This window comes from Myotis brandtii, unplaced genomic scaffold (assembly GCF_000412655.1).
Source record: "Myotis brandtii unplaced genomic scaffold, ASM41265v1 scaffold766, whole genome shotgun sequence".
Classification (NCBI taxonomy): domain Eukaryota; kingdom Metazoa; phylum Chordata; class Mammalia; order Chiroptera; family Vespertilionidae; genus Myotis; species Myotis brandtii.
This window is the reverse complement of record NW_005371060.1, coordinates 141,460-159,182: the sequence shown is the minus strand read 5'-3', so window position 1 is coordinate 159,182 and position 17,723 is coordinate 141,460. Positions and strand designations below refer to the sequence as shown.

The 17,723-nt window shown below is 36.9% G+C and overlaps 1 protein-coding gene across 2 annotated transcripts in view; it reads left to right on the top strand.

Moving 5' to 3' along the window:
- PARG (poly (ADP-ribose) glycohydrolase) overlaps nucleotides 1-17,723 on the top strand; it is a 192,857-nt gene that overhangs the window by 153,431 nt on the left and 21,703 nt on the right. For both annotated transcript variants that reach the window (XM_005883121.2, XM_014530716.1), the window contains exons 14-15: nucleotides 3,923-4,001; nucleotides 10,188-10,296. In XM_005883121.2, the coding sequence (XP_005883183.1) occupies nucleotides 3,923-4,001; nucleotides 10,188-10,296 (188 nt within the window). The remainder of the gene's footprint in view (nucleotides 1-3,922; nucleotides 4,002-10,187; nucleotides 10,297-17,723) is intronic.

The window sequence follows — 17,723 nt, the reverse complement described above, 5'->3', positions numbered from 1 at the left end:
CCTGAGGGGCCCCTCCCCCCCCCCCCACCCCAGTGCACGAATTTCGTGCACCGGGCTACTAGTTGAAGTATAATTGACATACACTATATATTATATTTTGAAGTGTAAAATTAGGTTTTAACATACAGCTATACATATGAAATAATCTTTTGTCCATGTTTTAGTTGAGTTTATTGTTGAGCCCAGTGCACGAATTTCGTGCACCGGGCTACTAGTTGAAGTATAATTGACATACACTAAACTATATATTTTGAAGTGTAAAATTAGGTTTTAACATACAGCTATACATATGAAATAATCTTTTGTCCATGTTTTAGTTGAGTTTTTTATTGTTGAGTTTTAAAAGTGCTATCTATATACATATATACATACTGGTATGTATGTATATATGTATATACATGTCCTTTATCAGGTATATGTGGTTTCTTTTCATTATTGTAACAGTAACTTTTGAAGATCAGAAATTGTTTCTTCTTCTTTATTTTTCTTTTTTATATTTCAAAGTATTATCTTGCCCAGGGTTTTCAGCTTTTCATTTTTACTGTTGTTGTTTTTTTAATTCTTGAAAAGTCAAGTGATTATTGAGTTGACCATAAGAATTGGAATAATTTTATTTAGTTAAATAGTGGAACAATCTGACACCATTTCTCCTGATATATTCAGGTATGATGAATTAGAAATCTATGTTATGGGTGTGGCAAGTTTGATGCGTGTCCTCATCAGATTAATATTAATTATACTTTTCCTCTTCCCTTTCTTCTCAGGCCATTATATCCTAGTTTTACAAGGCTTTTTTGAAGTACCTTGCCTATTGATTGGCAAATTCTAGATTTAATTTTTTAAATATATTTTTATTGATTTCAGAGAGGAAGGGAGAGGGAGAAATAGAAACATCAATGTTGAGAGAGAATCATTGATTGGCTGCCTCCTGCATGCCCCCTACTGGAGATCAAGCCCACAACCGGGCATGTGCCCAGACTAGAAATCAAACCCGGGACCCTTCAGTCTGCAGACCAGTGCTCTATCCACTGAGCCAAACCAGCTAGGGCCTAGATTTAATTATAATGACATTTGTTTTAGCAGGGAATGTCTTCTTATTTTAATTTTTGTTTTATTGCTTAAAGTATTACAAAGAGTATTACATATGTCCCTTTTTTTACCCTGCCCCCTTGATAATCCCCTGGCCTCCCCTACCCCCCAGTGTCTTGTGTCCATTGGTTATGCTTATATGCATGCATACAAGTCCTTTGGTTGATCTCTTACCCTCCCCACCACCGCCCCCCAACCCTCCCCGGCCTTCCCACTGTAGTTTGACTGTCTGTTCCATGCTGCTCTGCCTCTGTATCTATTTTTGTTCATCAGTTTATAATGGTCTTTATTATCCATAAATGAGTGAGATCATGTGGTATTTTTCCTTCATTGACTGGCTTATTTCACTTAGCATAATGCTCTCCAGTTCCATCCATGCTGTTGCAAATGGTAAGAGTTCCTTCTTTTTTACAGCAGCATAGTATTCCATCGTGTAGATGTACCACAGTTTTCTAATCCATTCATCTACTGATGGGCACTTAGGCTGTTTCCAAATCTTAGCTATGGTGAATTGTGCTGCTATGAACATAGGGGTGCATAGATCCTTTCTGATTGGTGTTTCTGGTTTCTTGGGATATATTCCTAGAAGTGGGATCACAGGGTCAAATGGGAGTTCCATGTTTTGTTTTTTGAGGAAACTCCATACTGTCTTCCATAGTGGCTGCACCAGTCTGCATTCCCACCAGCAGTGCACAAGTGTTCCTTTTTCTCCACATCCTCTCCAGCACTTGTCGTTTGTTGATTTGTTGATGATAGCCATTCTGACAGGTGTGAGATGGTACCTCATTGTTGTTTTGATTTGCATCTCTCGGATGATTAGTGACTTTGAGCATGTTTTCATATGTCTCTTGGCTTTCTGAATGTCCTCTTTTGAAAGGTGTCTATTTAGATCCTTTGCCCATTTTTTGATTGGATTGTTTATCTTCTTTTTGTTAAGTTGTATGAGTTCCCTATAAATTTTGGAGATTAGGCCCTTATCAGATATGACGTTGGCAAATATGTTTTCCCACGCAGTGGGTTTTCTTGTTGTTTTGTTGATGGTTTCTTTTGCTGTGCAGAAGCTTTTTATTTTGATGTAGTCCCATTTGTTCATTTTCTCTTTAGTTTCAACTGCCCTAGGAGCTGTATCAGTGAAGAAATTGCTTTGGCATATGTCTGAGATTTTGTTGCCTTTGGATTCTTCTAGAATTTTTATGGTTTCCTGTCGTACATTTAAGTCCTTTATCCATTTTGAGTTTATTCTTGTGTATGGTGTAAGTTGGTGGTCTAGTTTCATTTTCTTGCATATATCTGTCCAATTTTCCCAACACCATTTATTGAAGAGACTATCTTGGCTCCATTGTATGTTCTTGCCTCCTTTGTCAAATATTAATTGAGCATATTGGTTCGGGCTGATTTCTGGGGTCTCTATTCTATTCCATTGATCTATATGTCTGTTCTTGTGCCAGTACCAGGCAGTTTTGAGAACAGTGGCTTTGTAATACAGCTTGATATCTGGTATTGAGATCCCACCTACTTTGTTCTTTCTCAGGATTGCTGCAGCTATTCGGGGTCTTTTTTTATTCCAGATGAATTTTTGGAGAGTTCGTTCTAGATCTGTGAAGTATGCCGTTGGTATTTTAATGGGAAGTGCGTTGAATTTATAGATTGCTTTGGGTAGTATGGACATTTTAATGATGTTGATTCTACCAATCCATGAACACGGTATGTTCTTCCATCTGTTTATGTCTTCCTCTATCTCTTTTTTCAACGTCCTGTAGTTTTCTGAGTAGAGGTCTTTTACCTCTTTAGTTAAGTTTATTCCTAGGTAGCTTAATTTTTTTGGTGCGATGGTAAATGGGATTGTTTTTATAATCTCTCTTTCTGAAAGTTCACTATTGGTGTATAGAAATGCCTCAGATTTCTTGGGGTTAATTTTGTATCCTGCTACATTGCCAAATTCATGTATTAAGTCTAGTAGTTTTTTGATGGAGTCTCTAGGGTTTTGTATGTATAATATCATGTCGTCTGCAAATAAGGACAGTTTTACTTCCTCTTTTCCAATTTGGATGCCTTTTATTTCTTCTTCTTGTCTAATTGCAATGGCTAATACTTCCAGGACTATGTTGAAGAGGAGTGGTGAGAGTGGGCATCCCTGTCTTGTTCCTGTTTTTAGGGGAAATGGTGTTAGTTTTTGTCCATTGAGTATGATGTTGGCTGTGGGTTTGTCATATATGGCTTTTATTATGTTGAGGTATGATCCTTCTATTCCCACCTTGCTGAGAGTTTTTATCAAAAATGGGTGTTGGATTTTGTCAAATGCTTTTTCTGCATCAATTGATATGACCATGTGGTTTTTTTCTTTCAATTTGTTTATGTGATGTATCGCGTTTATTGATTTGCGGATATTGTACCATCCTTGCATCCCTGGGATAAATCCTACTTGGTCATGGTGTATGATCTTTCTGATGTACTGCTGGATCCAATTTGCTAGGATTTTGTTGAGGAAGCAGGGAATGTCTTTATGTAAAATTTCTTTTCTCAACAATACGAAATATTATCAGATTACTGACATTCAAAACAGTGGACTTGTATAAAACACAGTCTTTATGCACTCCTCTTAAAAGAAGGAAATAAATTTGAAAACATGTTTTGTTTACTGTATTGGTTGAGACATTTAGTCACTGTATGATAAACATTGTAGCGATTTTTGGAGGCATTCTATTATTTCTTCATGAAAAATAATAAATCATTAAGACCAGTGATTTTTTATTGTTGGCTTTTTTTTCTTTAGAAGGTGAAGCTTTTAAGAAAATATTTCTGAAAAATAGTATTGGAAGCTTCTTTTTTTCAGGTACTGAACAGTACAGTGAATACACAGGCTATGCTGAAACTTATCGCTGGGCCCGGAGCCATGAAGATGGGAATGAAAGGTGAGTTCATTTCTGACTTGATTATCGCGTGGCCAGAAGCTAAAGAATGTGGCCTCGTATATTCTGTCTGCCATCTATTCTTATTTCAGAAATTTAACTTTCTTCTAAAATTCAGTATTACAGCTTCATTAGTAGTTAAAACAGTATTACCATATATCAAAAAGAAATGAAAGCCAAAAGTCTAAATCAAGAACCGGACGAGTAGAGCTCTTTACAGTTTTTGCATCTTAGCTACCAATTGTAAGCAGTCAATGGAGGTTAACTTCCAAGGACAGACTTATTTAGAATTGGTTATAGTTATAGCTTAAAACCCTTAAACAGCATAAGTAGTTATCCTTACGTTTTCTGGAAGGCTAGGTAGGTGAAGGAATCTATGTTCAGACAATTTGCCTACTGCTACAAACAATTGACAGCAGAAATTACAGTGAACTTTGCTGCTGCTATCTTCTATTTTTTATTGAAATATATTTTTACATAATATTGCTTCCCCAATAAGTTGGTTTAATAGAGGTGAATTTTTATGCAACTGGAACCTGGATGCTTGTGTGTGTGTGTGTGTGTTCTAATGAAGAAGAGCCAGTGTGGGCTTAAATGCTCCAATCAAAAGGGTAGCTGAATGGATAAGAAAACAAGAACCATATATATATGCTGTATACAAGAGACTCACCTCAGAACAAAAGATACACACAGACTATAAGTAAAGGGATGGAAGAAGATATTTCATGCAAATGGAAAGGAAAGAAAAACAGGGGTAGCAATACTTATATCTGACAAAATAGACTTTAAAACAAAGTATATAATAAGAGACAAAGAAGGACACTACATAATGATAAAGGGAGCAATCCAACAAGAGGATATAACCCTTGTAAACATTTATGCACTCAACATAGGAGCACCTAAATCTGTAAAGCAAACTAGATGGACATACATCATGGAAGAGATTAGCTGTAATACAGTCATAGTAAGGGATTTTAACACCCCATTGACATCAATGGATAGATCGTCCCAACAGAAAATAAACAAGGAAATGGTAGCCTTAAATGATACACTGGATCACAAGGATTTAATTGATATCTTCAGAGCATTTCACTCCAAAGCTGCAGAATATACATTTTTTTTGAGTGCATATGGAACATTTCTAGGATAGACCACATGTTAGGACACAAAATAAGTCTCAATACATTTAGAAAATTAAAATCATATCAAGTATCTTCTTTGACCAGAATGGTTTTGAAACTAGAAATAAATCAAAAGAAAAAAAAACTGAAAAACACACAAAGATATTGACTCTAACTAGCATGTTACTAAACAATGAATGGGTTAACAGTGAGATCAAGGAAGAAATCAGAAGAAACCTTGACACAAATAAAAATGAGAACACAGCAACCCAAAATCTATGGGACACAGAAAAAGCAGTCCTAAGAGGGAAATTCATAGCACTACAGGCCTACCTCAAGAAATAAGAAAAATCACTAAATAAACATTCTAACTTTATACTTAGAAGAACTAGAAAAAGAGCAGCAAACAAAGCCCAAAGTGAATAGAAGAAAGAAAATAATGAAGAACAGAGTAGAAATAAAATAGAATCTAAAATGAAATTCAAAAGATAAATAAAACCAACACCTGTTTTTTTGAAAAGATAAACAAGATTGACAAACCTTTAACCAGACTTATCAAGAAAAAAAGAGGATCAAAATAAATAAAATCAGAAATGAAAGAGAAGAAGTAACACCTGACACCAAAGAAATAGAAAGGATTATAAGAAAATATTATAAACAACCATATGCCAACAAATTGGACAATCTGGGCAAAATGAGTAAATTCCTAGAAACATACAGTCTTCCAAACGGAATCAGGAAGAATCAGAGAGTCTGAACAAAGACAGATTACAACTAGTGAAATTGAAACAGTAATAAAAAAAACTCCCAACAAGCAGAAGTACTGGACCAGATGGCTTCACAGGTGAATTTTACCACACATTCAAAGAAGAATTAACACCTAGTCTTCTCAAACTATTCTAAAAAACTCAAGATGAGGGAAGACTTCCAAAGTCATTTTACAACGCCAGCATTATCCTAATTCCAAAACCAGATAAAGATGCCACAAAGGAAGAACATTGTAGGCCAATATGCCTGGTGAACATAGTTGGTAAAATCCTCAACAAAATACTAGCATACCGTATCCAGCAATACATTAAAAAGATCATACAGCATGATCAAGTGGGATTTATTCCAGGGATAAGGTTGTACAATATTCACAAATCAATAAATGGGATACACCATATACATAAAATGGATAAAAACCACATAATCATACCAATAGATACAGAAAAGGCATTTGATAAAACCTGGCACCAATTTATGTTAAAAACTCTCAGCAAAGGCAGAATAGAGGGAACATAATAAAGGTCATATATGACAATCCCACAGCCAACATCATACTCAGTGGGTAAAAACTGTAAACATTTCCCTTAGGATTGCAAACATGACAAAGGATGTCTGCTTTTATCACTTTTATTCAACATAGTACTGAAAGTCCTAGCCGCAGCAGTCAGACAAGAAGAAGAAATAAAAGGCATTCAAATTGGAAAGGAAGAAGTAAAACTGCCATTATTTGCAGATGACATAATACTATATATAGAGAACCCTAAAGATTCCACACAAAAAACTACTAGAACTGATAAATGAATTCAGTGAAGTAGCAGGATACAAAATAAATAACAGAATTCAGTTGCATTTTTATACACCAACTAGAGGCCCGCTGCACGAAATTCATGCACTCGGAGGGCGGAGGGGCGGGGGTCACTCAGCCCGGCTTGCGAGAGAGCGTAGGCCAGGCCATGGGACCCCACCAGTGCATGATCGGGGCTGGGGAGGGATGCGGGAGGTTGGCCAGCCTGGGAAGGACCGCAGGAGGGCCCCAGGGCATGTCTGGCTCATCTCACTCAGTCCCTATCAGCTGGAACCCAGCAGCAAGCTAACCTACTGGTCGGAGCGTCTGCCCCCTGTGATCAGTGCACATCATAGCAACTGATCGACTGTTTGACTGTCTGCCGCTTGGTGGTCAGTGCACGTCATAGCGAGCAGTTGAGTGGCCTTAGCATATCATTAGCATATTATGCTTTGATTGGTTGATTGGACGACTGGACACTTAGCATATTAGGCTTTTATTATATAGGATAATGAACTATCATAATGGGAAACTAAGAGAACAGTCCCATTTACAATTGCATCAAGAAAAGTAAAAAAACCTAGTAATAAGTTTAACCAATGCTGTAAAAGACCTGTACTTGGAAAATTATAAGACACTAATGAAAGATATTGATGAAGATAGATATAAGTAGAAGCATATACCATGTTCATTTGGATAGGCAGAATTAACATCATTAAAATGCCTGTACTACCAAAAGCAATCCATAGATTTCAGTGCAATTTCTAAGCATATTAGGCTTTTATTATATAGGATAATGAACTATCATAATGGGAAACTAAGAGAACAGTCCCATTTACAATTGCATCAAGAAAAGTAAAAAAACCTAGTAATAAGTTTAACCAATGCTGTAAAAGACCTGTACTTGGAAAATTATAAGATAATGAAAGAAGATATTGATGAAGATAGATATAAGTAGAAGCATATACCATGTTCATTTGGATAGGCAGAATTAACATCATTAAAATGCCTGTACTACCAAAAGCAATCCATAGATTTCAGTGCAATTTCTAAGAAGATACCAATAGCATATTTCACAGAACTAGAACAAATATTCCAAAAATGTATATGGTAACATACAAGATCCCAAATAGCCACAGCAACCTTGTGACAGAAGAACAAAATTGGACATATCAGGCTACCTGATACCAAACTATATTACAAGGCTATAGTAATCACAACAGTGTGTTACTGGCATAAAAACAGGCATATAGGTCAATGGAACAGAATAGAGAGGCTAGAAATGAGCCCACTTTATGGACAATTATGACACAGGAGGCAAAAACATACAATCAGATTAAGATAGTCTATTCAGCCCTGATCGGTTTGGCTCAGTGAATAGAGCGTTGGCCTGGGGACTGAAGGGTCCCAGGTTTGATTCCGGTCAAGGGCATATACCTTGGTTGCGGGCGCATCCCCAGTAGGGGGAGTGCAAGAGGCAGCTAATCAATGTTTCTCTCTCAAGATAGTCTATTCAATAAATGGTGTTGGGGAAATTGGACAGATACATGTAAAAAAATGAACCTAGACCCCCTTTTTACATCATACATGAGAATAAACTCAAATGGATTAAAGACTTAAATGTTAGACCGAAAATCATAAAACTCCTAGAAGAAAACAGGTAGTAAAATCTTATACACTTCTCATAGCAATATTTTTTCTAATATATCTCCTTGGGCAAGGGAAACAAATGAAAAAATAAACAAATGAAACTACATCAAACTAAAAAGGTTTTGCACAGCAAAGGAAACCATCAACAAAATGAAAAGACAAACCACTGAATGGGAGAACATATTCCCCAATGATACATCTGATAAGGGATTAATATCCAACAACCCAACGCCAAAACAAACACCAAACAACCCAAATAAAAAATGAGCGAACGATCTGAATAGACACATCTCCAAAGAAGACATACAGATGGCCAATAGACATGAAAAGATGCTCAACACCACTAAACATCAGAGAAATGCCAATTAAAACCACAATGAGATATCACCTCACACCTGTCAGAATGGCTGTCATCAGTATATCAACAACCAAGTGCTGGCAAGGATGTGGGGAAAGGGATTGGTGGGAATGCAAATTGGAGCAGCCAGTGTGGAAAGCAGTATGGAGTTTCCTCAAAAAATTAAAAATGGAACTGCCTTTTGACCCAGAGATTCCACTTCGAGGAATATATCCTAAGAAACCTGAATCACTAATTCAAAAGAATATATGCAACCTTATGTTTGTTGCAGCATTACAGTACCAAGATATGGAAGCATGCAAGTGTCAGTAGATGAGTGGATAAAAAGCTGTGGTACATTTATACAATGGAATACTACTGGGCCTTAAAAAAGAAGGAAAGCTTACCCTTTGTGAGAGCATAGATGGACCTGGAGAGTATTAATGCAAAGTGAAATAAGCCAGTCAGAGAAAGACAATTATCTCACTCATGTGGAATCTAATGAACAAAATAAACTAACAAACAAAATAGAAACAGACTCATAGATGGAGAACAAGCTGACAGCTGTCAGAAGAGAAGAGCATTGTGGGATTGGGTGAAAAAGGAGAAAGAATTAAGAAAAAAAAAAAAAACCAAGTGGCAGAAATCACCAGCTACCGCCCCAGTGGTCATGGCCGCTGCAGCAGTGCAGATTTAGTCTTTGTCATCTCAGGCCAGCCCCTGGCCTCTCCCTTTGTTTTGGTTAAACCATGTGGTTACAGTAGTTATCTGTGTGGATGCTTAACTTATGATAGTTATTTACAGACTAACATGAAGGTTTTTATTGCTATTCTTCAGAGTGGAAAGTTGCTTGGCATATCAATATGTGCAAATTTATGAGATGAAATATTTGGAATTTTATGTTTTCAAAATCATCTCAGCGCTTCCTTCATATTTCCACAGGCAATGTGTTATTTGTGCTGCTTTGTGTTATTGTCTGCTTTGCTGTTTTTGTCTTTTTAAAAATATTTCCACAGTCAGCGATTGAGCACAGTAGGTAGAATGTTGTACTGAATCGTTACACATGTTGTAACCCTTGACTTCTTGGGATTATTTCTTGGGTGATGTACGGTGATGTTACAGACCCAGTGACCTAGAGGAGATCTTTCAAAACAGAGGAGGAATGAGTTCTTGTCAAAATACAAATGCCATATCTTTAATATTAGAGGAAAACAAAGACCTAAGGTTTTTTTGTTTTCCCCCAAATCCTTTAACCTCTGAGACTCACTATAAATGATGTACCCGTTTACAATATATCATATTTTTTGTCTCTCCATAATTTTTCATTTTGCTGTATAATGCCTGACAGTCCACAATGTGTACCTTGGAGTCTAAAATAAAATAGTGTTTTCTGCCTTCCTGTTTTTCTGAGATCTGTGACATGGGTTTGTTTTTAATATTTTAACCCTGCCAGTGTCTTAGGAAACCTGAGGGTTTTACTTTGTGAGTGCTTTTCACTGTCCCTCATCTTTCCCTCCTGTCCTGCCCAGGGACGACTGGCAGCGGCGCAGCACTGAAATTGTCGCCATCGATGCCCTTCACTTCAGACGCTACCTCGACCAGTTTGTGCCTGAGAAAATCAGACGTGAGCTTAACAAGGCCAGCAACCTTATTTCTTAGTTCATCTGGCAGCTGTCATCTATTTACTGTCATTTTATTAATGCTGAAATTAATGCTTTCTGGTAATTCTTGCAGTGTCAGTATGTCTGCCCATAGCTCTCCTGATTTAATGGATCTGTCAGCTTGTACAAGATGTACTTTCCATTTCGTAATTGTTTGATTACTGATGCCAGATAAACTGTTGCTTGACATGAAGCCCCACACGTGCATTTATCTCACCAAGTACTGGTAGCTGCTTTGGAACATTATTGCAAAACTATAGAGATGTGAATGAACCCTTAAAATTTTTTAGACCTACCCAATGACGTTTTTCTCCACAAGGTATACTTTCAGAATTAAAACAGGTAAACCATAAAAGTCCAGTTAAAATTGTTCTATTGTGCATAAGATTCCTGTGAATTATTTACTGATTTTGGCAATTAGACATATTTATTGTGGAATCTATGATTTTCTATGATGCTTAGTGCTGTCTACTATAATCATTTTCTTTTTCATTGTATTACAGAAATATAAAAATGAGCCATTCCTCTTGTTAGTTTACCTTTTCAGCACTGTTAACCATAATAAATATACTATCATATAGGGTTGCTGATACTATTCTCTAGATTTAGGGTCTTACCAAAACAGTTGGCTTTTTCTTTAGTTCCTCAACCTACTCTCACAGCTAAGAACACTGGCCCAATTCTGAAAACCATGGTTTAACTCCTACGGTAGGATTTAGTATGAGATTGTTTATGAAGATTATGAGGTTTGTGGTTCTGCATGGTTACAGATGTGCCATTCCCTGCACCGACTTCCGAGAATGCGAACAGGCTGGGTGTGTCTCTGCAGGGGTTGGAGTGCTTTGGATTGGCATGTCGGCATTCAGTGTGTCATCTTCACATCTTCCTGGGTCTCCCCACAGGAATGGTCCCTCCTTGTGGTGGTCTTCTTATCCCAGCTGAACCACCTTGCCTTTCAGATTATTAGTAAAATAAACAACCAAATAATCTTAACAACTTAGTAGCCATTGTAAATGTAATTATTACATTTATTATCTTATATACTAATCTACATGAGAATCTAACTTATTGTTGCACATGTTTTCTTATATATAATTTATTAGGTTGTTTTAATGTTTAACATTCTCAAAGGAATCTCATAAAAAGTTTGAAGATTAAATGCACTGTTTCCCAAAGTTGAATTTATATAGATATTGTTTGTTTACCTTTTTAAAAAATTATTTATTTATTTATTTATTTTATTGCTTTCAGAGAGGAAGGGAGAGGGAGAGAGAGATAGAAACATCAATGATGAGAACGAATCATTGATTGGCTGCCTTCTGCATGCCCCCCACTGGGGATTGAGCCCGCAACCCAGGCATGTGCCCTTGACCAGAATCGAACCCGGGACCCTTCAGTTCACAGGCCGACTGTTACCTTTTTAAAAAAGTAATTTCACTATCCAGAAAGACTGTTTTTTGTTATATTAGCAGCTATACTTTCTCTTACCTGACTCTGAAAGTCAGAATTTGCCTGAAGGATATCTTTTATTAACTATGTTTTAAAATGTAAGCCTGTTTTGCTGTTCTAAACTCTTGCCTTGTAGCAGTTGTTTCCAAGACATAATATTTTTAGTATATCAATAGGATAAGAAAATTTATATTTAGATTTTCATTTTATATTTAGATGTACCTTATTAAACATGTATATGTGAATTTTTCATATGTTCATTGATACTAGAAGTCATTTATATAAGCAGTAGAGAATGTGGAGAGAAATATATAAAAAGGAAATGTATTTAAGCACAATCATGTATTAATTAACACAGATTTAAATGTTCAGTTTTTAATGGATAAAGTCCATATTTTCACATTCCTTATGAAGGAGGTAAATAATTAACTTTTAGAAATTATCAACAAATATGATCTTTTTTTTTTTTCAAACCTCACCAGAGGACATACTAAGAGAGAGAAAGAGGGAAGGAGAGGGAGAGAGAGAAAGATAGAGGGAGAGAGAGAAAGAGAGAGAGAGAGGTGTGAGAAACATAAATCAGCTGAAAGAAGGGTATCTGCTAGAAAAACTGCATTATCATCTCCCCATTACATTTCTATTCTAGAGTTATATATATAATTGATTTTGAGAGGGGGGGGAGGAGAGGAAGAGGGATAGAAACATCAATGCAAGAGCATAACATTGATCTGCTGCTTCCTGCACACCCCCGACCAGGGATCAAACCCATAACCTAGGCATTTGCCCTGACTGGGAATTGAACCAGCAACCTTTCGGTGCACAGGATGATACTCAACCAACTGAGCCACTTGGCCAGGCAGGACTATATTTTCATGAATAACTAATATAGAAGTGACTGGGGCTATGGGTGAGTATATTGAGGGTTGTAGGCTTTTTGGAGACTCTCAAATTATATCAGTAGACAATCAATCACCCACAGTACTTTAAGATACATGTTATATATATGGTTTGTTTAAACATTGCTATACAAATATAGTTGGTATAGTATCTTAGGTGATTTCAATGACTCAATCCAATTGACTGCACAGCAGATTTGATAAACTGGACAAAAATGGCAGAAAAAAGATTCAGCCATAGATAGATAGATAGATAGATAGATAGATAGATAGAGATGGAGAGAAAGAGAAGGAAAGAGAGCCAGAAGCTTGTTTTATTTTTTTTCCCATTTCATTATAATTTTCTTGCATTTAGATTTATAAATTTCAAAGTGAGGAAATTCAACTTACTGGGATTGGAAGGGAAGGTTTTCGGGTCACCTGGGTCATCCCTATGCAGAGAAGCATCTTTAAAGTCAGCACTGCGGCTGGCAGGTCCCTGTGAACGACAGGGTGGGGTGGGCTTTCTGACAGGTCTTTGGCCTAGTTTTCACTTGAGGGCCTCTTTTTACAGCCACTGTCCCACATCACGATCTTAACTGGGGGTGGGGGAATAGTTATATCTGGCTAAGAACTAGAAGGATAAAAATGAACAAATTGACGGAAAAGAGACAAGATAAGTGTTTCACATTGTTTTCAGATGTGAAGACAGAGGAAGAATATGACACTAATGTGTTAAAAACACATGTTTTGACAAACTTTCACAGGGGTCGCCTAAGACCATCGGAAAACACATATATAATTACATATTGTTTTTGTGATTAATCACTATGCTTTAATTATGTTCAATTTGTAACAATGAAAATACATCCTGCATATCAGATATTTACATTACGATTCATAACAGTAGCAAAATTACAGTTATGAAGTAGCAACGAAAATAATTTTATGGTTGGGTCACAACATGAGGAACTGTTTTAAAGGGCCAGAAGGTTGAGAACCACTGGCTTAAATGTTCATTTTCTCACAGTTCTGGAGGCTAGAAGTCTAACATCAAAGCATCCATAGGTTTGGTTTCTCCTGAGGCCTTTCTCCTTGGCTTGCTGTGGCAACCTTTTCACTGTCCTTCTTCTATGCAAGCATGCCCCTGGTGTCCCTATGAGTGTCCAGATTTCCGTATCTTAGTTTATGTTTATTTGTTTGTTAATCCTCACCTGAGGATATTTTTCCCCCCATCTATTTTTAGAGAGAGTGGAAGGGAGGGGGAGAGACAGAGAAAATTGATGTGAGAGAGACACATTGATTGCTTGCCTCCCGGCCTCCCAGGCCTAGGCCTCCCAGTGGGGCCTGAATCGAGCCACAACCAAGGTACGTGCCCTTGACCAGAACTGAACCCAGTACCCTTCAGTCCACAGGCCGACGCTCTATGTCAGGGGTCCTCAAACTACGGCCCGCGGGCCACATGCAAATACAAATATTGTATTTGTTCCCGTTTTGTTTTTTTACTTCAAAATAAGATATGTGCAGTGTGCATAGGAATTTGTTCATAGTTTTTTTTTTAAACTATAGTCCGGCCCTCCAACAGTCTGAGGGACAGTGAACTGGCCCCCTATTTAAAAAGTTTGAGGACCCCTGCTCTATGCACTGCTATTCACTGAGCCAAACTTTTTCTATCCCCACCCCCACACTCCTAAGACTCCAATTACCTGTATTCTTGAATGCCTAATGTTGTCCCACTGCTCATTCATCATTCATTTATCACAGTATATTTATATTTATGATTTTTTTTCTTATGTTTTATTTTGGGTGTTTCTATTGCTATGTCTTCAAGTTCATGATTTTTTTCTTCTGCAATGCCTATCTACTGCTAATCCTGTCTACTATATTTTTCACTTCAGAAATTATAATTTTCATCTTTAGAAGTTTTAATTGGATCATTGTTTTTATCTTCTGTGTCTCTATTTATTTTTTTAATCCTCACCCAATAATATGTGTTTATTGATTTTTAGAGAGAGGAAGAGGGAAAGGGGGAAACAGAGAGGCAGAAACATTGATCAATTGCCTTCCATACACACCCCCAAACCCACAACCCAGGTATGTGCCCTAACCAGGAATCAAACCCGTGACCCTTCTGTGCATGGGACGACACTCCAGCCAATTGAGCCACACCAACCAGGGCCCATGTCTCTATTTAATATGCTCAGTCTTTAAACTAGCTTTTAACATAAGAAATAGCTACAACTATTACAATGTCCTTGTCTACTAATTTTATCATCTGTGTCATTTCTAGGCCTACTTCTAGTGACTGGTTGTTCTCCTCAATATGCATTGTATTCTGTGCTTTGTATACCTGATAATTTATGATCAGATGCCAAATGTTGTAAATTTTGCATTTCTTGCTGGAATTTTTTAAAATGTTCTTTAATTTTGAGCTTTGTTTTAGAAATAAGTGACTTGGACAACTTAATCCTTCGGAGGCTTGCTTTTATGCTTTGTTAGGCAAATCCTTTAGACCAGGGCTAATTTGACACCATTATTGAGGCACTGTTTCTACTTTAGCGAGTGGAAACACAAGGTATATATGGCCCTGTATAACAGGGACTGTTCTGTCTACTGCTTTGTAGTGATCCTTTTCTGGCCTCGGGTTAATTTAGTCACTAATCATGAACTGATTAGCACTCAGCTAAAGAATCTAAGGCCTAAAGTCCAATACAACTTACTGTGATGATGGCATTGTGACTAGTGAGCATTTGAAATGTGGTTAGGGCAACTGATAAAATAAAATTTTACCTTAATTACTTTTTAAAAATCTAACTCCTCACACATAAAGATTACTATAACTAAATCTGTCTTTCCAGACTTTTTACCTGTTTCAATCTTAAATCATTAAGAATATTTCCTGCCCTGGCCAGTTTGGCTCAGTGGATAGGCTACGAACTGAAGGGTCCCGGGTTCGATTCCGGTCAAGGGCACATGCTTGAGTTGTAGGCTCAATCCCCAGTAGGGGGTGTGCAGGAGACAGCTGATCAATGATTCTCTTTCATCATTGATGTTTCTATCTCTCTCTCCCTCTCCCTTCCTCTCTGAAGTCAATAAATATATGTATTTTTTTAAAAAAAGAGTATATCCTGCTTTTGTTAAAATATGATCTACAAGCATGTACACCTGGCTTACCTCTTCTTTTTTAGTCATAATCCTATACTGTAAGCAAGCTTCCAGTGAATACCTTTCTCAGTATCCCTTTCTGTTTGATACACTTTTTATAGAAAATTTGAGGATTCCTCCTTGCTTCCCCTGACAATTTAATTTTATTAAATTCCCATGAGACAAGGAAATACCACAAACGTAAAGTTAGTCCATCACCACATGGGCTAACATTGAGAAAGCACTTAGGGCCTGGCATGTGGGAAATCATTTAATAAATGTGTGGCTTTTTATTTACTACTATTTTCATAAACATTTGCCCTTTTAGGAAAGAATCAGTTTTCTAATTCTTTCATTGACAAATAAGAAAGCAGTAAGTGGTTTTGTTAAATGTTACTAATAACTTAATTAGAAAACTAATCCAAATAACTTTGGGCTTTCTAAATTAAAGCATTTCATAACTTATTAGGTACACTTAGCTATTAAAAGAGAGTTAATAATAAATTTCAGTAGATGCAACAGGAAGTTTTCCAGAAACTGACAGCACAACTTGGAGAGGGTATTAAATGTTTTACATCTCATTGTGTTTTGTCAACTTGGGTTTAAAGCAGAAGTCTATATTAAATCACGTTAGAGATGACTTGCACAATTCTACTTTCTTTTTTTTTTGCATGCCAGAGAGAAAGTAGGAATGAATAGAAAAACTCTATTTTTCTAAATGAAGCAACAAACATAAGACCAGTTTTCACCATCAGAATTCAGTGTGGATCTTTGAACTCTAGAGGCCTATCTGCTACTTTGGGGCATTGTCACCAGATAATAATTGAAGGGCAATCCCACAAAGTGCTTGATTACTTCTGGAAACAGTCTGCTTCATCTAGGCTCCACTCGTGTTATTGGACGACATGTGGCCTGTAAGTAGAGTTGGTTTTTAAAAGGAAAAGTCAGTCTCCTTTTAGCTAACTGATGCTGTGAAGCAGTGTTTAATCCCCTGAGAGATCAGCTGGGTGACATTCTAGAGGAGAGTTATTTTTGTGATTGGGAAGATTTACGACTCCAGCTTGCAAAAGTGGCAAATAGCTCAGCAAGGGAAGAGAGAAATCATCTCTGAAAAGCTGCATTTAGCCATGGTTAGACTCATTCAGGTAAGATTAAGTAATGAATGTATTTTGTGGAGGCTTCGGGGTCAGAAATTTAACAAAGTGAAGAGACCACCCCAGCAGGAAATCACTACCATTTAACTTTTTTAAAATTGATTCATTTATTGATTTTTTTTATTGCTTATCACCAAATTTAGAAGGGGCTTGTTATTAAACCAGAGCTTGATTAACAAAACCAATCAATACTTGCTGCTGATATGTCTAGGAAGTTCAACATCTGATCATTTATAATCTTTTCTTGAAATGTGTCACTACTTTTCAGAAATATTAGTTCAAGTGAGTTTTCCCCTAAGTTTCTCAATATATAGAATCAGAATAACCAAACAGATACCTATTCTAATCTTCTGTTTTACACATAAGAAAGAAAACTACAGTCTGCATAATTCTTTCATTTTATATTGTTTTTTTTTTTGTTGTTCTTAATCCACACCCAAGGATATTTTTTTTCCATTGATTTTTTTTTTTTAGAGAGAGAGTGAAAGGGAGGGGAGGGGGCAGAGAGAGAGAGGGAGGGAAGGAGGTAGGGGGGAAGAGAGAGAGAGAGAGAGAGAGAGATAGATAGATAGATGTGAGAGAGATAGATGTGAGAGTGATACACTGATTGGTTGCCTCCCGTATGCACCCTGACCAGGCCAAGGATTGAACCTGAAACCAGGTACCTGCCCTTTACCGGAAATTGAACCAAAGACCCTTCTGATGCTTGGGGCGACTCTCTAACCACTGAGCACACTAGCAAGGGCTTATATTGCATTTTTTAAAAAGCAAAATCAATTTAT